The sequence below is a fragment of the Nicotiana sylvestris genome, chromosome 1, assembly GCF_000393655.2.
Source record: "Nicotiana sylvestris chromosome 1, ASM39365v2, whole genome shotgun sequence".
Taxonomy (NCBI): Eukaryota; Viridiplantae; Streptophyta; class Magnoliopsida; order Solanales; family Solanaceae; genus Nicotiana; species Nicotiana sylvestris.
Window position 1 is genome coordinate 185496309 of NC_091057.1, and position 27593 is coordinate 185523901.

Below are 27593 nucleotides of genomic sequence, written 5' to 3' on the forward strand. Positions count from 1 at the left end.
TTGAAAGGTAGGTAAGACTAATTGCTCTTTAGCTCTGCCTTTATGAATTTTGCGAACCAAATTAAGATCAGATAAGTGATAAATATGCGAGGCATCAATATACAAATAATTTAGTACTTATAGTGAATTTGTTACATGAATGAGAGTCTTGGTGTAATCGGTAAAGTTGTTGCCATGTGATCAAGAGGTTACGGGTTCGAACCGTAAAAACACCCTTCAAGAGATTACGGGTTCAAGACGTGGTACACTTATTTTGAACAAAAATAAAAAAGCAAATTGATAACAAATTGTAAACCGGAGGGAGGGTTTTGTTTGAGAGCATAGTGTACCGGAGTGCCCTTTTAATGAATTTGTTACATATATGAGCCGAATAAATACACAGGATTTAATAAACCGATCCCTCCAATTAATAACACCAATTTTCAAAGCTGGTTATGAATCTTGAATTACACCAACAAAATCAGATTGTAATTATCCAACACTGACAAAACCTTATACTGGCACGTCTTTAGCTACCTTAGTACCGATCTATTCCCGAATAGAATAACATCAAATTGTCTCACGTGGCTAGCTTTCACCACCGACCACAACCTCGTCATCATCACCATCATCTCCAACCCCCACCATGAAATTCATGAATTCCTCCACCACCCCATTCTTCAAGCCCCCAACCAACAAAGATTCTTGATTTTCTTTTTTTGCCATGGAAACCAGTGAAGACCCAAATAAGCTTTCTTCTACTATTGTTGACCCCACCACCCAACCCCTTCTAACCCCTCATAACTACCCTGGCCAATCTTCTTTAGACCCAGAAGACCAAACTCAGTTCCTTCAGATCTCTTATAACTTTGGTCCAAGACCCTTTAAAGATCTTCCCTTTCTTATCCTTTTTGCTCTTCTTGTTTTATCCACTTTTGGTTTTGGTATTTTTGCTTCTGTTCATAAAAATCCTCATCACTCCCAAGTTTCATCTTTTACCTACAATTTCACCTCCTCTTCTTGTACCCTTCAAAGTTCTAGTTCTAGTAACAACTTTTTTGAACTTTACTCTTCTGATTCTAGTTTTTTGAAGAGTTTGATTTGGACCCTTGTAGTTACTTTAGTTTTAAGCATACCCTTTGTGTTGTTTGTGCTTTTCTTGCTCAAGCGTTATACAAAGCAGATAGTCTATGCTTCACTTCCCTTTTTTGTAATTGTACCTGTGTTTCTTGATATTTACTGGTTTGTTGCTTGTACTGTTAGCTCCAAATGTAGTGAAGATTTCCCTTTAGCTTATAGGATTTTGGTGCTTGTTTTTGTGTTGTTGTTAATTGGGCTTCTTGTTTGGATTTTTGTAGCTAATTGGCATAGGATTGAGTTGACTATTAAGATTATTGGGGTTGCTTCTTATGCCCTTTCTAGGAATTTAGGGTTGTTTGGAGTGCTTCCAACATTGACTTTAGGACTGTTAGTGTATTATGCTCCCATTGTTGTTTTCTTGGTTTTTGCTAGGTTTAATGGAGAGGTTGTACCTAAGGAAAAGAATGGGGATTACTATTGTGTGTGGAAACAGGATAAATGGGTTCCTGCTTATTATACTTTTGCTATTCTAACAATGCTTTGGTCTGCGACGGCGATGATTGAGGCACAAGTTTATGTGATAAGCGGGACAATTGCACAATGGTATTTCTCCAAGGATGAATCAGGTCCCAAAAAGTCTATGAGAAGTGCTTTGAGGTTAGTTCATACTCTTTAACTTCGATGGTGGAGTGCCTATTTTGGTATGAGCCTATTCTCTTATAGCTAATTATCTATGCAAACGATAGCAGAATATTCTTAACTTTGATTATAAAGCTCCTATCTTTGTATGAGCTTATTCTTTTGCAGCAAATTTCTGTGATAACAGAATACTCTTACCTTCGATTGTTAAGTGCCTATCATTGTATCAGCTTATTCTTAATTACCTATGCAAATGATGGCAGAAAAATAAAAACTGTAGAGAGCACCTTATTGTCCTTCTTCTTGCATGCAATGGCTATGTTTCTGTTATAGTTCTACACTGCAACTGATCCTGGAAAGCGGAAGGGTATTTGTAGTATGTCTGGATTTCATTGCTGGCCCCTTGCATTTTAGGCAGTTTTATTCCCTTTGGCATAGGCATAAAGCCTCAGTAACGAATGACAGTAGTCAGTGGTGGTGCATTGACTAGATGGTCCTAGACTAACTGGAACTCAACCATTCGACTTTTTCATGCTTTCAATCATTACTCAGCTATCAGTATGATTAAGTACCAACAAGTGCATCCGGAGGATTAAAAAAAAAGAATATAGGAAAAAACATGTCCCTAGGGCTTTGGTTCAACGGCAAAGTGGCAAAGGTAGTACCACGTTGGATGTGTGGTAGGTGCGCATCACAAGTTCGAATAGTGCTGGTAAACCACGTATGGTATTTAAAGTGGATCGGACTTCTCGATTATCAAAAAAGAAAAAGGAAACCTACAATTGCTCTTTCCAGGTGTAACTCAAATCTAATCTGAAATTTCTTGGTTTGGCTGTTTAATTATTAGGCATTACTTTCTCTCTAATCAAACCATGTGAAAGGAGAGTTGAGGGAGGGAGGGAGGAAGGACAAGCATAAGCCACTACCAGGTTTCGCATTATTTACTCTAGTTATGGATGAGTTAATCAACACAATACAAGATGAGGTTCTAGTTATGGATGAGTTAATCAACACAGTACAAGTAGTCAGTGGTGGTGCATAGACTGGATGGTTGTAGACTAACTGGAACTTAACCACTCAACTTGTTCATGCTTTTAATCATTACTCAAAATCAGTATGATTAAGTACCAGAAAATGTGTCCGGAGGAAAAGAAAAAAAAGAAAAAAAGAAGAATATAGAAAAACATGTCCATAGGGCTTTGGTTCAATGACAAAGGTAGTATGACGTTGGATGTGTCGTAGGTGCGCATCACAAGTTCGAATGTTGCTGGTGAACCAAGTATGGCATTTAAAGTGGAGCTGATTTCTCGATTATCAAAAAAGAAACCTACAAGTACTCTTTCCAAGTGTAGCTTAAGTCTAATTTAAAATCCCTTGGTTTAGCTGTTTTATTATTAGGCATTATTTTTCCGTAAACCATGTGGAAGGAGAGTTGAGGGAGGGAGGGAGGAGAGACAAGCATAAGCCACTGCCAGGATTGACATTATTTACTCTAGTTATGGATGAGTTAATCAACACAATACAAGATGAGGTTCTGTTGTGTATACTATTTGCTAACATGTTATGCTAATTGATGAAGCCAGCGAGGTTGTCAACCAAAAGTATGAACTGTGGAGAAACATTTTAGAGAGTAAGAGTTTTAGGATTAGTAGTAAGACTGAATTTATGCAGTTTAGTCAGTATAAGAAGAGTGGAATTGAGGTTGATTAGACAGGTTTGTGGTGCCTACATGCAAGCAAATCAAATATCTAGACTCATTATTCCAGGAAAATGGCTTGATAAACGAATTGTTACACATAAAATCAAAATTGGATGGTTGAAAAATAGAAGTGCTATCGAAGCCTTAGGTGATAGAAGGATGCAGACCAAAATGAAAGGTAGTTCTATAAAAACAGTTATATAACACTAGCAATGTTGTATGGCAGTGACGGTTGGGCTGCTAAAGTCCAACACATCCACAAGATGAGTATCGCGGAAATGCGATGCTAAGATAGATGTGTAGCCATACAAAATTAAACAAGATTAAAATGAGAAGGTCGCTTGAGCTGATTTGGTTATGTCCTGCATCGGCCACCTGATTCACAGGTCTGTAGGTGTGAGACCATGGTAATTGAAGGCGTTTAAAAGGGGAGGAGGTAGACATAAAGGAAATTGTTTCGAAAGATTTACAATCCCTTGGATTCCATGCAGAGTCTGCGAAAGATAGGGCACAATAGAAGGAAAATATATGTATAAGTGATAGCAATTAGTTGGTAGTTTACATGTCCATTTAAGCAAAAAAGAAATTAGCTGGTTAATACATTTACTTTAGGTTGTATGATTTCTAGGAGTCTTTGTTCTCTATTAGAGATTTTTGTACCAGTAGAAATATATAGGCCTCATAGTACTTTATGTTTATATTTTTATTTTGTGTTATGTTGGCTGAGATTAGTTAAAAATGGAGAAACATGTAAGGGATCATATATCCGACCCCAACTTGTTTGGACTGGTGCGAAGTTTTTTTTTTAATTCCAAATTTAATGATGAAATCTTTGCCGAAGTTATTGATGTCTAAATGATGAAGTCGATACTTCTTTGCTATACGTTCTTGTTTCAGCATAACTGCCTGGATCTTTTCTAATTTTTCTGGTTTTCTCGAGAGCTTTCTTTTGGTGCTAGTTTCTTTTTTCATGATTTTTTTGTGGAAATTCGCAGACATGCGTTTGGCCCATCCTCGGGCACAGTATGTTTCTCTGGGTTACTAATCTGTGTGGTTCGTATGGTTCGTGCTATGGTTGATAATGCAAGACAAGAAGATTCTGGAATTGTGAACCTTATCCTGCGATTTTGTGCCAATACCTTGCTGTCAGCAGTTGAGTTTGTGAATAAATTCACCATAAACTTTGCAGCTATAACTGGTGAAGCATATTGCACTTCTGCTAGGATGACGTATGAACTTCTAAAGCGCAATCTTCTCTCTCCAGTTTTTGTGGAGACCGTCTCCACTCGCATACTGGCTGGAATAATTTTTGTTCTCTCAACAATATATGCAATATTGGTGAGTCGTTCTGGGTATTGATCAACAATATATGCTATATGGTTAAATGCTTTTCATTATCCGCCTTAAAGGAAGAAAAAAATAAAAAAATACGTTTGGTTATTTTTGCTTCCAGGTTTTTGTTGTGGTAAGAGCTGCCAGTCATCTTGGTGTCGAAGCATACCTTATTGCTGCTCTGGCATGGCTGCTGCTGATGGTGGTTCTTGGTTTCTTCGTGCACGTTTTGGATAACGTTATCGACACAGTATATGTTTGCTATGCGGTTGACAGAGACAGAGGAGAGGTATGTAAACAGGAAGTTCATGATGTTTATGTGCACCTTCCTATCAGTAGGGGTCATAGTTCTGCCGCTTACGGTGCCAGAAGTCCCCTTGTTGTATAACAAACCTTTGGTTAAATTCAATGTGTTGTATTCTGTCTGTAATTCTTCTCCTTTTTCCGGGTTCATTTTGTGACTTCTGAGTTTGCCTGTTAGGCAAGTTGTGCATTGAGGTAAATTTATTCTGTATAACAGTGTTTTTCCAATAAAGATGAAAATATGCTATCTGTGCCATTATTTCTGTTAGTTCCTGGTTCACGTTCAGATTACTCAAAGCGTGGAAAGAGTAATCAAATCGCTTGATGGATCCAGGCTTTCATTGGTCGTCAGTGGTTTTAGGCTATACTGTATCATGCTTTTGCATCGTTTGATTGTTTGATAATTTTGCTTGTTGATACTCATTCATCGCGTCTACAAGGGATCGAGTTAGTAAGCAACTACTTCCATTATTTCTTTGGGATAGCTTAGAAATCTTCGAGGGTCAATTGGTGCATGGTTCGATGGATAATGGCTTGGTCCATCTGTACTCCACTTAAATACTCGGATTTCATCCCCTGATGGATTTTGAACTTGTGACATGTGTCAAAATGATGCATTGCTCACTCACAGAACAGAATCAGTTATTGTCTATTTAGTTTTAATTTGCGAAAGAACCTTCTCCCGATGTGTTTGGCACTGAGGCGTGGTTGTTGTTGCCAAAGAACCTTCTCTGGTGCTTCTCTTGTAAATAGACAAAGGATAGCTTGTGTCTGCTAAATTACATCTGCTAGCAACAATTAGAACTTGTGGTGTACCATGACATTTGGTCCATGGGTAATGACTTTGCTGATTTGGACATCCTCTTTATGATCAGTGATATATGATGCTGACAATTGTTTCAGCATCCTATGCTGGAAAATCTTTAGGCTACAAAATTGTCAGATTGTCATTGTATAACCCCCAAAGGATAAGGAAATAGGAAGCTTGATATGTTTGTTTGTTAGTACTCATTCATTATTAGGAAGTAAGTACTATCATTCATTTATTTGGATAATTGAGAAATGTTTTAGGGCCAATGGACTCATGGTTCGAAACTAGGTGGATGAGTGTAACGCCCTATCTTTTCAACTTAAATATCAAACTTTTAGTCCTTGCCAGGTTCGCATCAGGACATGTGCCTAGCTCAGATATCACATGTCATGTTCTTACCACTTGACCACCTCGGTAGGTTTGCATCATTACGTGCTTCTAACTCATACATTACGCGTCATGTTCTTATCACTGAACCAAAGCCTATAGGGAGAAATAAGTAGTTTTGAGGGCTCACGAGAACTGAATCACTTACTATTTAATTTGCCAAAGAACCTTTTTCCGAACTTGTTTGGGACTGTGACGTTAGTTGTTGTTGTTGTTGTCAAAGAACCTTCTCTGGTGCCTCTCTTATACGGAGACAGGACATATTGTGGCCGCTAAATTACATCTGCTAGGAACAATTAGAACTTCTGGTGAACCATGACATTTGGTCCATGAGGTAATGACTTCTGCAGATTTGGACATCCTCTTTATGATCTGTGAAATATGATGCGGACAGTTGTTTCAGCATCCTATGCTGGAAACTATTTGGGCTACAAAGTTTTGTCACATAGTCATTGTATGATCCCCAAAGGATAAGGACATAGAAACTAAGTTTCCAGAGAATTGGCATCACAGCCAAAACTACAAAGAAGAAAAGGCCATAGGGGTAACACTGCAGGTTGGATATATCATTCGATCATATATGTGGTATCAAGTTTTTCCAATTACCAAAAATTCAGCCACCCAGACCCCGCGCATAGCTGGAGCTTAGTGCACCGGGCTGCCCTTTTTAACAGCCTCCTGCATTTTTGCAGGATAAGGCTGCGTACGATAGACCCTTGTGGTCCGACCTTTCCCTGAACTTCGCGCATAACAGGAGCTTAGTATACCGAGATCCTTCCCTGAACCCCGAGCATAACGGGAGCTTAGTGTACCATACTGTCTTTTTTTTCAGCCACCAAACAAAGAATGGCCTCCATCTACAGTAAGGGAAAATTATGCTCTACCACTTGAGTACATCCATTAAGAAGATCCAGAATAGTAGTTTATTTTCCATCTATAACCACAATCCTCTTTGTCACTTTACAACCAAGAAATTCGAAAAGAAAGTTTCATTTCTAAGAGGTTAGAGGTGTTAAAGTATCTTGTCATACAAGAGCAACTATTTTCTATTTACAACAATAACAACAAGCCCAGTGTAATCTCATAAGTGGGGTTTGGGGTGGGTAGTGTGTATGCAGGTATTACCCCTACTTTATAAAGGTAAAGAAGTTATTTTCGATAGACCCTCGGCTCAAATAACAGTGAAAATGAAGCAACAACAATAGTAACAACAATGTAATAGGACAATGGAAGCGAATGACAAAACGTGTAATAATAAAGAACGAAAATACAAGAATAGTATTAGTTCTACTGGTAAGCCTACTCCTAACGCACGACTACCTGTCAACCTTCAACCCTAATCCTCAACCTTCACATCTTCCTATCGTGGATCATGTCCTCGGTAAGCTGAAGAAATGACAACTATTTTCTCTTTACATGTGCTAATAATTAGGTCGTAAGCGCCTATTTATCCCGCAGGCAACATAGTTACCTGGTTAATCCAATAAAAAATAGAATCACCAAGGAATGTGGTCGGATGAATAACTAGAGGTGTCTGGTTCGAGCTCTATATATTCGGATATCCAAATGCGTAAAAAAATTGGAAAGAGAAGTATAGTCAAAGCACATGATACAATTGTGGGCTGATAGAATTTTAGGTTCACAAAGAAAGAGGGCCAAGTTGAAATATGACATGTCTCCTCATCCACATCCAAATCTTTACTTGCTCTGATGGGCTCTCTCAGATTTTAGTGTTTGTAATTCTCTAATATTTCTTTGATTCTTTCTTTTCTTAGCATATCTTGTTGCAATTCATGGTATTTATATTCATGTACTTGATACATACAGTGGTTTGCAGCATTATTTGATGACAAAAACATTAAATAATCAGATTTTCTACTGCATTCCTAGACAAATTTGTGGGTAAACTCAACCATAGGGATTTACAATCTTTGAAATTTATACTCATTCATTGTTTCCAATTGGCAAATGAACCTATTGAAAGGGTTAGATATGATGCATTTCTTGAACCAATGAGCTGAAATAAGGCAAAAAATGGAATTTTATATTCCTTCATCATTTATTTTATTTTATTTTATTATCTTTTTGGGATCTTCAAAAAAAGAAATTTTTTACTTGTAGAATTGGATAAGAGGGTGAGACCCATCCTTTTTTCCACCTTTGCTTTCACGCCAAGACTTTTGAGGAACTCAAAGAAAAAAAAGAGAGACGAGATGTGCTTGTGCAACCCTAAAAATGGACCACTTATATTCCAATTTTGCAGCTAAAATGAAGGATATTTCCCTGATTAAAGCTTTATATATAGGCATGCCAAAAAAGTTTGTCTTTCCATCCGGGGCAAAATAAAAAGGATAGCACGGTGCACTAAACTTCCGCTATGTGAGGGGTTCGAGGAAGTACCAGACCACAAGGGTCTATCATACGCAGTCTTATCCTGCATTTCTGCAAGAGACTGTTTCCACTGCTCGAACTCGTGACCTCCTGGTCACATGTCTTTCCATCCCTAGTTAATTCAAATTTAAGAATGAGATTTTTTTGACTAAAAAGGATTGTAGCATCAATTAACTACGTTTAGACCTAATAAATTTGAATCGGCTATATTAATGTTCTACATGTATTATGCTTTCTTAAAGGATTCTCCACTATTTCAAAAAATTCTCTGATGTGTAGTAACCAATGGAATTTTTAGGTGATTTCTTTCACCTGCTTAAATTCTAGTGGTAAAGTTATTTAGCGATTACGCTAAAGAAGAGACGCTAAAGGACATAGTAAAATATCGAGATGCACGCAAGCTGATTCGAATACTATCATTAAATATAATACTCTTTCCGGTCTACTTTAAGTGATGTTTGGTTGTTTTCACACCTATCAAGGAATTCACCTTTTAGCATTACTTAACAATTTAATTGACCATATTAACCTTAATTTGTTCATTGAAAATACAACAAATATACTCCTAGGCTCTTTACTCCAATGACAACTTTGAAAGAAAAAAAAGTTAATTCTTTCATGATTTTTTATTGTGAATCAAAATTTAAAAAAAGTGGACCAGAGGGGTAATGTTTATACTAGTATTCAGTAACCAGTTTTACTGTGAGAATGATGATAAACGCTTAACTACTATGTCTCCAGTAAAATTTTTGAGCCCATTGATCATTCTTATAATCAATTATTATAGGTTAAAGTAAGGATCTACATGCACAGAACATTCTTAGAAAAATAATCCATTTTCCAATATAACTCTTATAGTTAGGCAACAGCTTCCAAGGCTAAGCAGAAATCCCAATGGAGGTCAATTTAGTCATTCAATCATAAATTTCTTAGATCTAGTATAGATAAACTCGTAATATTACCCATAATTTAATGGCATTTTAATAACCACATCCTATTTAAATACCCTTCACTCCTGAACTATTCTCTCTCAATTCATATTTTCCACCATCCTCACTTACTTAGCCAACAAGAAAACAAAATATCAAATTAATTTGCTCTCTTTTACTTGCATCCTACATCATGGCTATGGCATTTAAGATGGTAAATATTTATCTGAATTCACTGACTCTAAATTCTGAATTTTCGTTTACTGACTGTTGTTTTTGTGATGTGACTAATTAAACAGGCGACTACAGGCATGTGGGTGACTGATGAATGCAAAAACTCGTACATGGAAATGAAATGGAAAAAGGTTCATAGGTATATAGTTTATAAAATTGATGAGAAATCAAGATTGGTCACAGTTGATAAAGTTGGTGGACCTGGTGAAAATTATGAAGATTTTGCTGCTGCTCTACCTAAAGATGATTGTCGATATGCTGTTTTTGATTTTGATTTTGTTACTGTTGATAATTGTCGAAAGAGCAAGATCTTCTTCATTGCCTGGTTTGTTGCTCTTCTTACTTCCACTTTTTTGATCGATATTCTCTTCATATTTTCTTTTTTATTCTCATTAGAGGTGGTAAATGAACGCGTTGGATCAAATTTAGACGGATCAAAACGAGTTAAATTATGACACAATTTGTCAAAGGTTGATTGAGTTCAGTAGTTCCTCATGATATAAAATTATTGATTAGAGATATAGTAATATCGAGAAACAAAATTGTTTCAAGCACCAATCGAACCGAAAACGCCTTTTCTTTTTAAAGAGAGAAGGATGAGTTATTCACATTTCATTTGATAGTCGGAAGAGAATTGAAAGTTAAGCAGCGAGAATTCTAAAGATTCCCCTGAGTCAAATAACATGTCATAATTCTACCTACCTAATTAGCTTGACGTCACCTCATCTCTTCTTCTTATTTTGTTTCTTGAGAGAAAAAAAATAGTGAATGTTAATGTATTATTCTTAGGTTGATATTCCAAATTTATATAATTTCCCATTTAATTTCTATATTTGATCTTGGATGGTTGGAGTTAAGTTGCATTACAGTATTTTGACTCGTTTTGACCTAATAATTTGATTAATCATTCTTGGTCCAACTCGTCGGATCAAGTGAACAAATCGATTATAACTCAATTTTTTAACCTTGGACGAGTTGGAGGTTGAAAAATAGGTTGATTTTGCCACCTTTATTTTTCACTTGCTCCTTCTTAGAGTCGAGTTTCTTTTGGAAACAGCCTCTTTCTCCCTCCGGATAGGGATAAGGTCTGCGTACATTTTATCCTTCCCAGACTTCACTTGTGAGATTTTACTGGGTTGTTGTTATATGCTCCACTCGCTCAAAAATTTTCAGATCATGATATATTGCTAAGTTAATCCCTCTCGACTGTCATATTTTGATACATTTATTGAAATTTTTGGGAATTTTTTTGACTCAATAGGTCACCAACAGAATCAAGAATCAGAGCAAAAATATTGTATGCAACTTCAAAAGCTGGACTGAGAAGAGTGCTAGATGGAATTAGCTATGAACTTCAAGCAACTGATCCAACTGAGATGGGAATTGATTTGATCAAGGACAGAGCCAAATGAGATGTCCCATTTTTTTATTAGCAACCAAATTAATGCACTGTTATTTTGGCCATCTTTTTCAAACTTTGTTTTGTTTTTTTAATATAATAATGACTCCACTTAGAGGGCAAAGATGCTTTCTTTCTTTCTTTCTTAGTGGTACTATTGTGACCTTTTTTGTAAGATCTAAAAGCAAGGTTGATCTAAACCTTCTAATTTGTGATAACTATCATGTCCTTTTCTACTAATTTAACTACAAGTGTTTCTACTATTAATGAGTTTTGTGTAACTTTATCTCTTGTTCATACGTGGAGATTAAGATCACTTCAATTTCTTTAGGTACTTTTTTGTAAGATAAAGGTAAAGCAATCAAGACTTTATTAAAGTATTAATTTACCTTTATCTTTTTTTTTTTGTAAAAATAGTACGGGCTAATCAGTTTTTTGATTGATAATTAAAAAATAGTCGGTGTTTGTAAAATTATTGAAAAATAGTCACTATTTTGCTGCAATACTGGAGTTCCAGCATAATATACTGGAGATTGATGCACTTGTATATGAACTTCCAGCATATTATGCTGGAACTCCAGTATATTATGTTGAAAGTTCACATGTAAAAAATTCGAACTCCAGTATATTATGTTGGAATATTTTCCGGATTTTGAACAGTATTTTCGTTCAGATTTATATTTACATAAAATGTGGCTAAATTTCGATTACTTTTAAAACTGTCGCTATTTTTCAATTACCACTTGTAACACAGGTTATTTTTGAATTTTACCCTTTCTTTTTTGGTGTTTACATGGTATTTAATTCTTGTGTTAAGGTCGGGTTAAATTTAAATTCGCACCTAAAAGTCTTTAGTAAAAAAATAAAGCACTTTCAAAATAAGCATGACTCCATACTCGTGGCTCATATCCGAAACTTTCAATTAATCTTTACCTTTTTCTTGTGTTATTAGATCAGGTTGATGAATAACTTTCAATTAATCTTTACCTTTTTCTTGTGTTATTAGATCAGGTTGATGAATTGGGTAATTTTGTAGCCAATTTTTTCTTTTATAAAAAGTTTTTTTTTTTTTTTGTGTGTGTGTGTGTGTGAACCAGTCTTTTAGAGCAGTGTAGAATAAAGTGGAATAGATGTTTACCAAACGGATCCAATGAGGAGACAAGCAGATCTTCCTTTCATTCATCTTTGGCTGGCACCTACTGCCCTGGCGGCAAGTGCTCTTCTTTGGGAATTACATTTTATTTTATTTTTAATTACCCGGCATCCGGTATCTATATTAGACTCGATTAAATTCGGATTCATACCGAAAAACCTCATATTTGGGGATAAAATGCTTCCTAACAAAGGCGATCCCACTTTGGGAATTACATTTACCTTTTGATATTAAGGTGTTGTGTAGCTTGTGAACAGCTTATACAATGATTATAATGTGAGAATTATTATGAAACAATAAAAGAAGAAAAGAGTATTGCAGAAACGTAGGAAAATAGAATTCTTATTGATTTTGGGATGATTTACAATGGAATAGGACTCCTCTATTTATAGGGAAAAAGTGACTTAGCCGCCAAGTAATAATCCCTAGAATCTCTCTAAATATAGACATTCACCATAGATAAAATTTTATTTATAACACTCTCCCTTGAATGTCTATTCAACAGATAAGGTGCCTCGTTAAAATCTTAACTAAAATAATACCCAGTGGGAAAAAAATTCTAGAGAAAGAAAAAGAGTGCACTTATCTAACAATACGCTTTTTAGTTGTCTCGTTGAAAACCTAGTGGGACAAAACCTTGTAAGGGAAAAAGAGTGCAACGCGCATTAACTCCCCCTGATGAGAGCATCAATTTACATCCTTGAGCTTCGCATCCCAATCTTGTATACTAGTTTCTTGAAGGTTGACATCAGTAGAGATTTGGTGAACAAATCAGTCATATTATCACTTGAATTAATATGTTGCACCTTGAAATCACCATTCTTGTATATATGTAATCTCTTCATATAATGTCGTGAAATAGCAGAGGTATTCTCGCTATCACATTACCATGCTTTTAATTATAGCAAGATACATATGTGCACAAATAGCACTTAGAATGACCGAAAAATTATATATGGTCTAAGCGATTTAAATCCTTCTAAGGATTGTCATATAAGTCATAATGTTATATAATAGACTTTAATTAGATGCATATCAAGTTTCATGTCATGCTAGACAAATAAGATATCGAAAACTGATTGCACATACTATTGACTTTATACTTTCAAGTATTTGAACTACATATTCAAAACTACATGTCTTTCATATGAAACTAATTCTATTTGAATTGTTTCTCCACACTTAAGATCCTCATATATATATATATATATATATATATATATATATATATATATATATATACGGTTCCAGACTCCTTATTTTTCATATAGACATAAGATAGAGATTTTTTTATTTATATATTCAGGTACCTAAATCTCTCCTGAGATTTTATGAAGTGTTATGTCATGTGATCTTCTAGATCATTTGCCTCTTTATTATGATTATTTTGATCATTTCCTCATCTTCTTTATTAAGAAGTTTATTTGAAACCGATTTGTCTATATGCTTTAAGCATACCATAGACTTTATCCTTCTAGGACTTATTCTAATAGGAGCATTTGCAATGAGAATATAGTTACTTTCTTTGGGTCAGCAAATGCGTCTGGCATGCTTTGCAATATATTGCAAATGAATTATCTTTTATGAACTTCAAGTTCATATTATCTTATTCGAGGATCTAGATGTACACACGATAATTCATTTCACGTAACTTTTTCTCAACTGTTTATCTTGTCTCCCCCCTCATGTTAGAAAAACTAACTTGCTTCCTCAACTTTGAAAGCTCATCTTTGTGTGTTATGGTGTTAATCAAAATATACACCGCACATCAATAATAATGAGATGAAATTATATGGTTCCTGACCCTGAAATCACTTGTGAAAGGAGAATATAATATACTTTCGTATATAACGTATATTAAACCGATATAGATAACTTTGTTCTTATAAGTAATAGTTTAGCTATTAAGTGGAGGCACTCAATAATTATTTTGCTAAACCAACTTTGATGTAAACCAACTTATCCAGATAAACTTTCTTGAATAAAAAATACTAAAAATTATGCTCTAAATTAAATTATTGAGCAATTACCTCGCAAACACTAGGTTGCAGGTTAATAATAATCCCACATGTAACAATATCATAGATGCATCTTATGTGGTATACATGGAAGGTGAATGTGCTCATTTTCACCTGCGATATTTCCAGCATTCATGGAATTCAATCCCAATTTTAGTTGGTATATTAATTAATGAAAACAAGTAATATAAGAGAATTGGTAAATAATTTTTTAGTTCTTTAATATTTACCCGTATGAATTATCTATTATTTTTGCACATCATACTTAAATTGATATGGCTAAACCAAGTATGCCAACTGAATAAATTATCAATATTGATAAACTTCATATTACACCATGCCATGTGCAATTATCAATAAACTCCAAGTTTATAATGATATGGATCTTTAACTTCTATTTTATTGTGGCATTCTTTAGTTTGTGTAGTACAAATTGGAGAATAAAGCGGGTAGCTTTTTACATGCATATTACCCCGCTACAAGTTGTAGTAATAGAATATATTAAATCTTTCCTTTATTTATAGTCTCAGTATGACCAACTGCTTTCGTGAATACTTTAGAAACTCAATTAAGTTTCTTTGATACTTACTATATCACAATATCTTATTGATAATCAATTTCATTCCTCCAAAATAATAATAATTGGGTCTTTCAGAGCTATCAATTAATTTGATACTATCACATATTCATCAACATCCATAGGGTGAATATCTCTTTTAAAGAGAAAGTTATACCATTGTGGTTATGGTCAAAATTATATGCAAGATATGTTTCTTGCATTAATGTTATTCTTTAATAATCATATTACCAAAATATTTTGGCATAATCACAATAGGTACGTGATCAATGACTATTCATGCCATAATAATGAAATTATTTTCTTATTTCATCTCAAACCTCTTTCTAGGGGTGAGTGTGACATATTCACTATCAGTAGCACATTCATATTCTTCCAAGAATGAATATGTATTCATAAATTATATGTTGTCACATTCACATCATGAATGGACCATAATCATCTATATGTGCTTTACAAAATCTCATGACAAATCGATGATAAATATTACTTTCACAAAGTGAAAGATTAGTTTGAGAATTATTATTATTCTCATTATCACAATGATGACGATTATAATTTCGTTTATTGCTATGTCCATATCTATTGATACTTTCACAGTAATAATTTTGTCTTCTTTCAGACTTATTACATATTACTACCACATTCTCTTAAGGGAATAAGAATGAAGCAAATTCAATGGGACGGGTTTGCACTTCTTGTGCCCACAATCATACATGAATTTGATCATGGTAATGCATGAAAATTTTTGAGTGGTTATAATTTCTTACTAACTCCATTAGAGTTATAAGCAAAATTTATTGTCTTTGCTTGTATTTAAAATCAAATTATAGAATAAAAGAGAAAAATAAGGTAAAATACATACCTTAAATCCAGAATTTATTCATGAAGGAAGTTCATGGAACAATTGACAATCATTATGCTCAATCCCAAAGCTTCTACTCAATTGATTAGAGTCCCGTGTTGATAACGTGTTATGAAACAATAAAAGAAGAAAAGAGTATTGCACAGAAACGTAGGGAGAGAGAATTCTTATTGATTTTGGGATGATTTACAATGGAATATGACCTCTCTATTTATAGGGGAAAAGTGACTTAGTCACCAAGTAATAATCTCTAAAATCTCTCTAAAATATAGACATTCACCATAGATAAAATTTTATTTATAACAAAAATTAAATAATAACGGATTATTTACTAGATAGATATTTAATTTATTAGACTAATATAAAATACACGACAAAACAAATTTTTGATTTTTTTTCTCTATGTCTTTGATTTAAAGTAAAAAAAAAATCTTTTTATTGTCCCGTTTTAATTTTTACACTTACTTGATCTCCCAATATAATAAGAAGCATAATTAAAAAATGAAAAAACTTTTGCGTTCAAATAGTGTGTTAAAATGATCAAGCCTCAAGATTATGCGGGTCAAATGGATTCAAGTAAACTTAAGGATATGATCAAATTATGCGGGTCAAATGGATTCAAGAAAACTTTTTTTAATGGTAGTGTATGGCCAGCTTGTACTATTTCGATTGTTTTATTGGATTCGTGTTATTTCTCCCTTCGTATATATTGGATAACTTTATCAAAACAAGGTTTATAAAAAGAAAAAAGTTATATATATATATATATATATATATATATATATATTTATTTATCTTTGCTGAAGTTTGTTAATTTTTAAGATTTACGCTCAATTTATTGATCGTTGAGTTATTAACGACATGATCCTCCTTGTCAACTTGTCTTTATTCGGGTCAAACATGTGCGTGTAGCGTAGTTAGGTCAAATATGCTCAATTCAAGATAAATTCTCAAGTAGCTTCTTGTTACAGTCATATCATAATTTTATAGCCTTATTTATTACTTTTAGCGTAAATCCTCAAATTAAATATGAGAATCAACTTATTATTACAAACATTTTTAGCATCAATAATTTGACGGATCAATCAGATCTGAATCCTATTATGACCAGAAGCGGACCTATACTATAACAAGAGGGGTCGCTGGCACCCGTAAAGTTCGACAAAAATTCCATGTATACATGTATATATCCTTAGAAAATAGTAATATATTAGTAGTTGTGCACTCTTTATACAAAACAGATTTAGTTGAATCCAAAAGTGCATCCTCGACCTTAACATCCTAGGTTCGCCTCTGATTATGACATGTCTTACCTGTAATGTAAACGCGCTAAAATTGGCTATCCACATTTCATTTTCTAGTCTTTTGATTGATAATCATTAGGGAGAAGAAAATAAAACTGAGTTTAAGTTACATACTTGGGAATTTGCTACCATCATATCACTTTTATTTACGGTAACGGGTAGTTCGTATTATTTTTAAGGAAGCATAATATAAATATTTTTTGGGTAATCTGATAGTGTAAAATCCGGTTGCTTATTTTGGTTTAACTGAATCTAATTTGCTAAAAATTATTTAATCATATGCTTATTTACCAGAAGCATGCAGCTTACCGGTTCCTCAATTATTAGGGACTTATTATTGGGTCCATGCATTTGTTTTTTTGTTTTTTGAATAGAAATATCTTTATGTAATACTACAAGTATGTAATCAGCAATTTCATCTGCTTATAATAATACGATACTCATATGATTATATTTCACGACATTGTACAAATTACAAAATGATTGTTTTAAACTGACTGCTGAACTAACTCCATCAATTAGAAACTGGTACATTTTGAACATCATGTGCCCTTGTGCAACCATCGACCTTGCTAATCAGTCCTAGACCAAGTGTAAAAACGATTACTTATTAAAAAAAAATATGACATTAAAGAAAATGACTAATTAAATCATAAACCTACAAATTATGCTAGCAGCAGTGGTAATTAACTACATTCAAATGCTAACATTTTTGCCCCCATTTATCTAATTTTTGAGTAAGAAAAGTGGGCAACAGTGTGATACTCAGAATTTGTGCATTACGGCTCAAATTGTTATATCTTGCACATTGGATATGATGCACATATTTCTTTCTTTTTTTTCACATAATAATTTTCTTAATGTAGCGAGTGGTTGAATTTCGCAAAAATATTGTAAAATGGTTTAAAAAATAAGGGTAATATTTAGAGAATCTCTAGTTTTAGAGAATTTTTAATTATTTTAGAAAGAATAAATTATTGAGTTTTGAAGAAAATGAACCGAATGAAAAAAATATAGAGGATACATTTAGTTGAAACTAACTAATTTCGATTTAATGCATTTGTTAATGTTGTTGTTGTTGCTGCTGTAGCGATTAGTTGAATTGGTACTACATTATATTTTTCATAGCGTGAAATTCAAAAATAGTCAGATTTACAAGTGGTAATTAAAAAATAGTCACAACTTCGAAAGTAATTGAAATTTAGCCACTTTTCATGTAAAGATAAATTTGAACAAAACACTGTTTAAAATCCGGAAAATATTCCACCATAATATACTTGAGTTCCAGTATAATATATTGCACATCTAGTATAATATACTAGAGTTCCAGTATATTATACTAGTCCATCATAATATGCTGGAAGTTCATACACAGGTGTTCTAATCTCTAGTATATTATGCTGGAACTTTCCGTGTTGCAGCAAAATAGTAGCTATTTTTCAATGATTTTGCAAACGTTGGCTATTTTTCAATAACCAGTCCGAAAACTAGCGAGCCTGTGCTATGTTTACTTCTTCATACTAGTAACTGGCAGCACTATGGACCCGTTTAGCCCCATAGTGAAGGTAAAAATTGCACGGGACGCCCAACCATTTAACCTATACCCATTTTTTAAAAAAGTTTTAACTTGTACCCACTTTTTAAACAACTTCAGCCCCCTTTCTCTTCCTCTTTCTCCTCCTTCGTTTTCTTCTTCTTCTTCTTTCCTCTGCTGATGTTGGTGCTACTATGAAACTTCAGTTCATGGGATGATTGCCATAAGTATGTTTATCAGATTATTTAAAAATAAATTATAAATAATTACGTAAGTTAGTAGACAATAATTTGTGAATATTTTCACGTACGGGAAGTTTAAGGTCACACTTAGTGATTCTTTTCATGATAATTCTATTCTTTTCACGTTTATTGTTTCCAAAATTTATGATTTAGATATTGTTGGCAATCTGATTATTTATCTAGTATGTTAGAAAGTTTTTTCAAAAACTTCAGCTTATATAGTGCTGAAGTTTTTACTAATGAACTAAATAACTTCATCATCTTCTATTGAAGATTTTAAAAAAGCTTTATGACAAAACTAATGAATCCAGGACAAAAAAACTTCAGCTTATTTAGTGCTGAAGTTTTTACAAAATGAACTAAATAACTTCAGCATCTTCTGCTGAAGTTTTTGAAAAAACTTATCCAGTACAAAAAAACTTCAGCTTATTTAGTGCTGAAATTTTTATTAATGAACTAAATAACTTCAGCATCTTCTGCTGAAGTTTTGAAAAAGCTTAATGACAAAAGTAATGAATCCACGACAAAAAAACTTCAACTTATTTAGTGAAATTACAAACAAAAATTTCAGTAAATAGAGAACAAAACTTCAGCTACTATGCTTAAGTTCAGCAATTACAAACAAAAACTTCAGCAAATAGAGAACAAAACTTCAGCTATTATGCTGAAGTTTGTGTGATTGCCTTTGCTACTTCAGCCCCGTATACTGAAGTTACGCGAAAAGGTGGGTACGCTTGTAATTTTTTTTGCAAAACGGACATAAGTTAAAACGTGACCCAAAAAACGGGTATAGATGCAAATAACCATAGTGAAGTCATTATTTGCAAGTTGAAGTTGGGCCACGAATATTTGTCCATCATTTTAACTTTTAACTTGACATAATGAATTTAAAGTTGGATAACTCATTTGGGAATTATTTCCAATGAAAGAGTGGTTATAATACTCACAAAACATCAATTAATTTATTTTCAAATACAATCTCAGCTTCCAAATACAATCTTTAAACTTGAATTTCAAATAAGTATTTCTTTCAACTTTCAATCAAATAATGTCCAAAATTTGGCTATGGCATATGGCCATCTTGTTTTATCCACAGGAGATCAAAACAAGGCAATGTAGTGTCTGCTATAGGCCCAGCCCATAACAGTCCTTACCATTTCTCTCTCGTTTAGACTTTAGGCCTCAAAACCAGTTTCAGAATCTGCTGCTCTTGAAAAGCCCATCAGTTAACTTATCAAACTGGGCCTACATGCAGGTCTAACTTCGGATATTATCACTTTTAGCCTACGCTAGAAACTATTTATGTTTGGTAGTCGAAATGATGTATCAAATTTGTATAATTTTTTGTATTTAACATACAGAGTCTATATATATACAAAAAATATACAAAAATTATACACTTTTTCAACTATTATTTTTGGAGTGGCTATGCAGTGTCATTTTTCCTTTAACCTCTATGTAGCCTCAAAACTTTGCTCTGACTAACTTGAATGGATTAAACTATGAAGATGTGCTTTAATTGGTCAACTTGAGCAAAATTAGGATTAGTTCATTCAAAACCTTAGGTCAGTTTGAACTACCTAAGTACATTTTTCTTTGCATCATTTTGGGTTATACAGAAAAAACATGTTTTACTTGGATTGACAAATTAAAAAATAGCACAAGAAAAAGGCCAGTTTTGAGTTGGAAGGAGAACTCGTAGTTTAGCCTATAGTCATCTAACTCACCTTAAAAGTAAACATAAACAACTGAATCATGACATATTTATTGACTGAACATATTTTAACTTAAACAGTTTTAGAGAGAAAGTTTGGAAAGTTTTATTTGTAAATATTTGTAATTTTTTTAAAGAAAGATTTGTGAGAGAAAAAAAAAAGTTACTATTTTTAGAGTTTCCTACGATGGCTATATCTATTTCAGAGCCCCAATTAATCAAAATTCGCACCGTATAAATACTTATGCATTAACTAATAGCATGTTTGGCCAAGCTAGAGAAATCAGCTTATTTTGAGAAGTGTTTTTGAAAAAAGTACTTTTGGAGATAAGCAGTTTGTGTTTGGCTAATCAGTCCGAAAAGAACTTTTGAAAAATAATTTGTATTTGACCAAGCTTTTTAGAAAGTGCTTTTTAGTGTCAAATTACGAATAAGGACATGAATAGATTTACTTAATAATTAATATTATAAGTAAATAAATAATATCAAAATTTTGTTATTACATGCAATAATTAAAAAAATTCATTTTATTTAAGTAAAATATGAAAATAAAATTAAAAAGTACTTAATTCTTTTAATATAAGTTAAATATATTAAAATTCCTTCAACAAATATAAAAGCATTCACCCCTAAAGTCACTATATATTAGAAAGTTTTCCTAAAAATAAGAAGAAATATTTATAAATTAATATCCTAAGTATTAGGTTTAAGGGTTATTTTGGTATATACTATATTTTGTTAAGGGTATTTTAGGTAAAAAGAAAAGCCAAAACTGCTTCTACTTTTGGAAAGAAACTACTTTTTTCTGCTTCTCCTTTTTCCCAAAAGCATATTTTTTTCCTAAATAAGTTTGGCCAAACATTTCAAATTAAAAAAAAATAATTTTGAAAAAAAAATACTTTTTTCTCTTGAGAAGCTTGGCCTATAAGTAACAATTAGTTCAAGGGTTTATTACAAAGGGCTAGGGGTAAGGTCTGCGTACATATTACCCTCCCCAGACCCCACTTGTGGGATTATACTGGGTCGTTGTTTGTTTGTTTTGTTTTTACAAAGGGCTGAATGATAACATGTCCGCCACGAGATAAAAGGCCGACAGCGAATATCTATCGTCCGGTCAGTCAATTATGAGTACATGTTCTCGGCGATATTTTGATATTTAATTTTCTTCCTTTTTCTTTTTCTGATTCTTTATTCTTTTTTCTGTCTTTTCATTTTATTCTGTGTCTCCATTTTCAATATTTCCTTTCTCTTTTAGTGATTATTATGTTCTTTTTTTTTCTTCAATGCTTTATCTAAATCTGGTGGTTGAAAGTGAAGTCTCTAATCTACGAAGCAAAAGTTGGACAACTCTGACATTAAATGAAAAGAAAAAAGGAATAGGAGATAAAGTTAATTATTATGTAAAAATAGATTTCTATAATAAATTATATCTTATGTACTATGTTTTTAGTGTCTAAAATAGCGAGTATTATTTAATATTACTAACCAAACGCTGAATTTATTATGCAAAAATTTCTTTTATCTAATACTTTCAATCAAAAATTACATTATTTTATATATAATTTTATGTCGGGATTATTTTTTCTAATTTCTCCAATCAAAAAACTCCCGAGTGACCGCAACACTTATCGTCTAATGATGTCGGTAGAAATCATCCCATTTTTTCTTTTATATTTTCAATGTAAATGAATCTTTTTTTTTTGGGTTAAAAAAGGGATTCCTCAAGGGGAAAATTAGAGATACTCATATTTACGATTGATAATTGAAAAATAACTACAATTTCAAAAGTAATCGAAATTTAACCATTTTTCATATAATATGCTGGAGTTCGAATGTTTTATTTTTATATGAGCTTCCAACATAATATGTTAGAATATTATAATGTGCTGGAGTTCGATCGTAATATGCTAGAAGTTATATGAAGGAGCTCCATAATCCCGCATATTATACTTGAACTTTTCCTGTACTGGAGTTCTAACATAATATGTTAGAAGTTTATACGCATGAGCTCTATAATCCAGCATATTATGCTGAAACCTTTCGCGTTTTAACAAAACAATCACTATTTTTCAATAACTTTGCAAATACTGATTATTTTTTAATTAACAATCCGAAAACGGGTAAGCTCGTGCTATTTTTACATCCCTCGGTGTAGAATTTGGCAAATGACTGCAGACAGACCTCGTGAATCGCGGCAAACTAACGACTTTTAATTCACAAGGATGTCATTTTCTGGGATGGTTGGGTCATAATATATTAATGGGCCCTAAAATTAATCTCTATGCTTTTTGCTTCAATTAGAGCAAACACGTGTCATCTCTGGACCATGCAGCATCAAAGCTCTATGTATTTTTAACCTAACTTCTGTTTTATTTTTAATCACACGACTAACAACGGTTTCATAAATAGTTGTGGACTATTTTTTGGTAATAATTTTAATTCATGTAATGCTAAATCTTTCATTTTCATTAGGACCCGACAATTGGAGGCCAATATGGATAATCGTCCAAAATTTAGAATTTGAGGGTCACAATTGATGTTACTCCTATTTTTTACCTTCTATATTAGAGATGTGGTGCTGGTGCTATGTGGACAGTTAATTTCATATTAATTCCGATAAATTATTTATTTATTTATTTATTTATGAAAGTTTATTTGTGGATGCCAATCGCGGTTCTATAGTAGAATTATTGCAATCATATTAATAGACCAATATGGTCCACACTCTGTTCTTATCAATAAAGCAAAAGGACAAAAAGAGAAATCATCCAAAGCACCTCTTTATCTTTTTGTAAATACTTTACTTATTTAATATTTCATTAATTCAAATAATTAGTGTAGATTTAATAAAATTACAAGTAATAAACAATTAATTCTTTTTTTTAATATCAAATATTTTAGAACAAAGCTTGATAGAATTTGAATCCTCGTGTAAGGTGCTTATCAAGTGAGAAATCCATCTAACTCTTGTCTTGTTTTTTTTATTTATATTCAAACTCAATATTATAAACAATTTATTAAATTAGTTTTATATTTGTCGTTAATCAATAACGTCTCTTTTTTATCTGAAATCATAATCAACAAGTTGGAGTTAGGTAATATATTGAATTCCTTTATTCCACTTTTTCCGCATAAATTGGGGTCTGACACATAACTAATCTCGTCAACAATCCAACTTTCTCAGCGACAAAATCATACCTACAATTCCTTAACATTTTAAAATTCCAAAAGAAACCCCTAAATCCACAGTAATTATATTAAATATAATTTAACAGGTAACTCACCGATTTTTAAGATTATAAATCTCACATTTTGATAAAATTTATTTATAAATTATTTTTGAGGATTTAATACTGTAAATATATTTTAATATCGCGCATATAACTCAAAAGAAAAATGATACCATATAGCCGCTCTCAAAATAATAATCAAAAAAATATTATATATATATATATATATATATATATATTCTGTCTATTATATACAAAAATTATATAAATTTTATATACTTCTTCACTAAGAAGGAGAACCTTGGCGTAGCTGGTAAAGTTGTTGTTATGTGACCAATAGGTTACGGGTTCAAGCAATGAAAACAACTTTTTGCAGAAAATGCAGCGTAAGACTGCGTAATATAGACTCTTGTGGTCCGACTTTTTACCTAACCCGCCGCATAGCGAAAGCTTAGTGCATCGGGCTACCCTTTATACTTCTTCGCAAATTAAATATAAAATTTCTAGCCCGAACTAAAAGTCCTTTTAATTCGAACTCACTAGGTTAAGTAAATAAGTCCCCAGCTTTATTCAAATTAAAATATTAAAAAAGAGAAGTAAAAGGACAATAATCCCTTGTATAACACACCAACATTGTCAGTAATTCAACACTTCAATCACTCCACACCTTACTCTCCTCTTTCAAACCCTACTCTCATGGCTTCGCTTCTGCTTCTGACTCACTTCCTCTGTTTCACGTTCACTGCAATAATCCCGATTTTCTCGCCGGTTTCAGCTGAACCGGCAGCAAAAACATACATATTTCGAGTCGACAGCTTCTCTAAACCGGCAATTTTCCCCACCCATTACCACTGGTACAGCTCCGAGTTCACTGAACCGGTGAACATCCTTCACGTTTATGACAACGTTTTTCATGGATTTTCAGCTTCTTTAAGTCCTTCTCAAGCTGCTTCAATACTTCAACATCCTTCAATTCTCGCAACATTTGAGGATCGCCGGAGGCAACTACATACAACTCGGTCGCCGCAGTTTCTGGGTTTAAGAAACCAAAAAGGTTTATGGTCGGAATCAGATTATGGTTCTGATGTTATTGTCGGTGTTTTAGATACCGGAATTTGGCCGGAGCGTCGGAGTTTTTCGGATCTTAATTTGGGCCCCATTCCGACCCGTTGGAAAGGTGTATGCCAAACGGGAGATAAATTCACTGCTAAAAATTGTAATCGGAAAATTATTGGCGCTCGATTTTTCTCTAAAGGACATGAAGCTGCACCGGGATTTGGCGGAATTGGTGGTGGGGGGATTAATGATACCGTTGAGTTTAAATCACCAAGGGACGCAGATGGTCATGGGACCCATACAGCTTCAACAGCCGCTGGGCGGCATGCTTTTAGTGCTAACATGTCTGGTTATGCGTCCGGTATTGCTAAAGGTGTTGCTCCTAAAGCTCGTTTAGCTGTTTATAAAGTTTGCTGGAAAAATTCAGGTTGCTTTGATTCTGATATCCTTGCTGCGTTTGATGCTGCTGTTTCTGATGGCGTCGATGTAATTTCGATCTCAATTGGGGGCGGAGATGGAATATCTTCGCCTTATTATCTCGATCCGATTGCTATTGGAGCTTATGGTGCTGTTTCTAGGGGTGTATTTGTGTCTTCCTCGGCTGGAAATGATGGGCCAAATGGAATGTCTGTTACGAATCTTGCGCCGTGGCTGACGACTGTTGGAGCTGGGACAATTGATAGGAATTTCCCCGCAGAAGTAATTCTCGGGGATGGAAGGAAGCTTTCTGGCGTATCATTATACGCCGGAAAGCCTCTGAATGGGAAAATGTATCCCATAGTGTACCCTGGGAAATCAGGTGTACTCTCTGCTTCACTCTGTATGGAAAATTCACTTGATCCTCATTTAGTTAGGGGTAAGATTGTGATCTGTGATCGTGGTAGCAACCCCCGCGTTGCTAAGGGAATGGTTGTTCATAAAGCTGGTGGTGTTGGAATGATTTTAGCGAATGGTGTTTCGAATGGTGAAGGTCTTGTTGGTGATGCTCATTTGATACCAACTTGTGCTGTTGGTGCTAATGAAGGTGATGCTATTAAGTCCTATATAGCGTCGCATCCAACTGCCTCTGCAACTATTAATTTCCACGGGACTGTAATTGGAGTTAAACCAGCTCCAGTTGTGGCATCATTTTCGGGGCGAGGTCCCAATGGTCTGAATCCCGAAATTCTAAAGCCGGACCTTATAGCACCTGGTGTTAACATTTTAGCAGCATGGACTGATGCAGTTGGTCCAACGGGTCTAGATTTGGACAATCGAAAAGCAGAGTTCAATATACTTTCAGGCACTTCAATGGCTTGCCCACATGTAAGTGGTGCAGCTGCATTGCTCAAATCTGCTCATCCAGATTGGAGCCCTGCAGCAATAAGATCTGCAATGATGACAACAGCTAACCGTGTCGATAATAGGCTGCAGCCCATGACCGATGAAGCCACTGGAAAACCAGCTACACCATATGATTATGGTGCAGGACACTTAAATCTTGATCTTGCATTAGACCCTGGGCTAGTATACGATCTAGCAAACGAAGACTACGTGAGCTTCTTATGTGCAATCGAGTACGGTCCTAAGACAATTCAAGTGATAACTAAATCACCTGTAAATTGTCCGATGAAAAAGCCATTGCCGGAGAACTTGAACTACCCATCAATAGCGGCTTTATTTTCGACTGCAGCGAAAGGGGTTTCAAGCAAGACATTCTTCAGAACAGTGACGAACGTGGGTGACACAAATGCAGAGTACAAAGTGAAAATTGAGGCCCCAAAAGGGGTGACGGTAAGTGTAAAGCCGGACAAATTGGTGTTTTCCGAGAAGGTGAGGAAATTGAGTTACTACGTGACTATAACGGTCGACAGTAAGAATCTGGTGTTGAATGATTCGGGTGCAGAGTTCGGGTCACTTTCTTGGATTGATGGAAATCATGTGGTTCGGAGCCCCATTGTGGTTACCCAAATGAGCCCATTGTAGATAGTAAACTAATCTTGATCCTGTTGTTTTGATCGAGATTTATGGGTATGGGAAAAAGATTAATGTGCTAATCACAGAGCACATTACGTTCAGCATGTAGATGACTAGATTCTACACTAGAGTCTAAATTACAGAGGTTTTAACCTAGTTTGTTTTGGCTTTAGGGTCGAAAATGCTAGAATGCGGGTTATAATATGGCCTTGTTTTTATTTTTTTATTTAACTTTTTGTAATTTTTGTTTTCCTTTTTTCTTCTTCTTTTTCTTCCAAGATATCAACAGGGGTTTCTGTAGGCCTTTAGTTTTTGCTTTCCAACTTGTCTGTAATGTCACAACAATGTGTGCTATGCTTATAGGAAGTATATTGTAAGATATGATCAATTAGCTTTAATGAAAGATCAATGTCTTTGCTTTGAAGTTTTGTGGTCAACACACTCAATCATGTACTAAAAAGGTTGATTAGAGAGAATTTGGTCTTTCCTTTTCTTTGTTTTTTTGTTTGGTGGTATTTGATGTTGTTATTATTTAAACTTGATAATGCAAAGCCGAAAATTTCTTTGTGGTCCCTTTTCCTTGTTTACTTTTTTGTTTTGTGAAATACAAAATATCCTTCATCGGTGATAGAAAGTTATTTCCCTTCTCTTTATATTGAATTGTTCTTTGTTGGAGGGAACATGAAAAATTGGTCCTAGAGGCAAAGCATGTCGATTTGCCCCTTCATTCTCTTTATATTAAATTGTTTTTTGTTGGACTT

At 33.9% G+C, this 27593-nt stretch overlaps 3 protein-coding genes across 3 annotated transcripts; all 3 read left to right on the forward strand.

Moving 5' to 3' along the window:
* The first annotated feature begins 434 nt into the window (after window positions 1–434).
* Window positions 435–5288, forward strand: LOC104237379 (uncharacterized). Its single transcript, XM_009791523.2, has 3 exons — window positions 435–1716; window positions 4393–4735; window positions 4851–5288. The coding sequence occupies exons 1-3, from the start codon at window positions 704–706 to the stop codon at window positions 5115–5117; spliced, it is 1623 nt and encodes a 540-aa protein (XP_009789825.1). The 5' UTR covers window positions 435–703; the 3' UTR covers window positions 5118–5288.
* A 4361-nt stretch (window positions 5289–9649) lies between these two features.
* On the forward strand, window positions 9650–11446 carry LOC104237378 (actin-depolymerizing factor 5-like). The gene is made up of 3 exons (XM_009791522.2): window positions 9650–9764; window positions 9850–10109; window positions 11046–11446. The coding sequence occupies exons 1-3, from the start codon at window positions 9744–9746 to the stop codon at window positions 11194–11196; spliced, it is 432 nt and encodes a 143-aa protein (XP_009789824.1). The 5' UTR covers window positions 9650–9743; the 3' UTR covers window positions 11197–11446.
* A 12983-nt stretch (window positions 11447–24429) lies between these two features.
* LOC104237377 (subtilisin-like protease SBT1.6) lies at window positions 24430–27256 on the forward strand. Its single transcript, XM_009791521.2, has one exon. The coding sequence runs from the start codon at window positions 24517–24519 to the stop codon at window positions 26839–26841; it is 2325 nt and encodes a 774-aa protein (XP_009789823.1). The 5' UTR covers window positions 24430–24516; the 3' UTR covers window positions 26842–27256.
* Window positions 27257–27593: the final 337 nt, after the last annotated feature.

What these genes read in the sequence shown, in the direction of transcription:
- LOC104237379 (XM_009791523.2), top strand. Translation starts at nt 704, where the DNA reads ATGGAAACCAGTGAAGACCCAAATAAGCTTTCTTCTACTATTGTTGAC. An exon ending in TCTATGAGAAGTGCTTTGAG is followed by an intron (nt 1,717 to 4,392) that starts GTTAGTTCATAC and finishes GGAAATTCGCAG; the next exon opens with ACATGCGTTTGGCCCATCCT. An exon ending in CAACAATATATGCAATATTG is followed by an intron (nt 4,736 to 4,850) that starts GTGAGTCGTTCT and finishes TTTTGCTTCCAG; the next exon opens with GTTTTTGTTGTGGTAAGAGC.
- LOC104237377 (XM_009791521.2), top strand. Translation starts at nt 24,517, where the DNA reads ATGGCTTCGCTTCTGCTTCTGACTCACTTCCTCTGTTTCACGTTCACT.
- LOC104237378 (XM_009791522.2), top strand. Translation starts at nt 9,744, where the DNA reads ATGGCTATGGCATTTAAGATG. An exon ending in TGGCTATGGCATTTAAGATG is followed by an intron (nt 9,765 to 9,849) that starts GTAAATATTTAT and finishes CTAATTAAACAG; the next exon opens with GCGACTACAGGCATGTGGGT. An exon ending in AAGATCTTCTTCATTGCCTG is followed by an intron (nt 10,110 to 11,045) that starts GTTTGTTGCTCT and finishes TTGACTCAATAG; the next exon opens with GTCACCAACAGAATCAAGAA.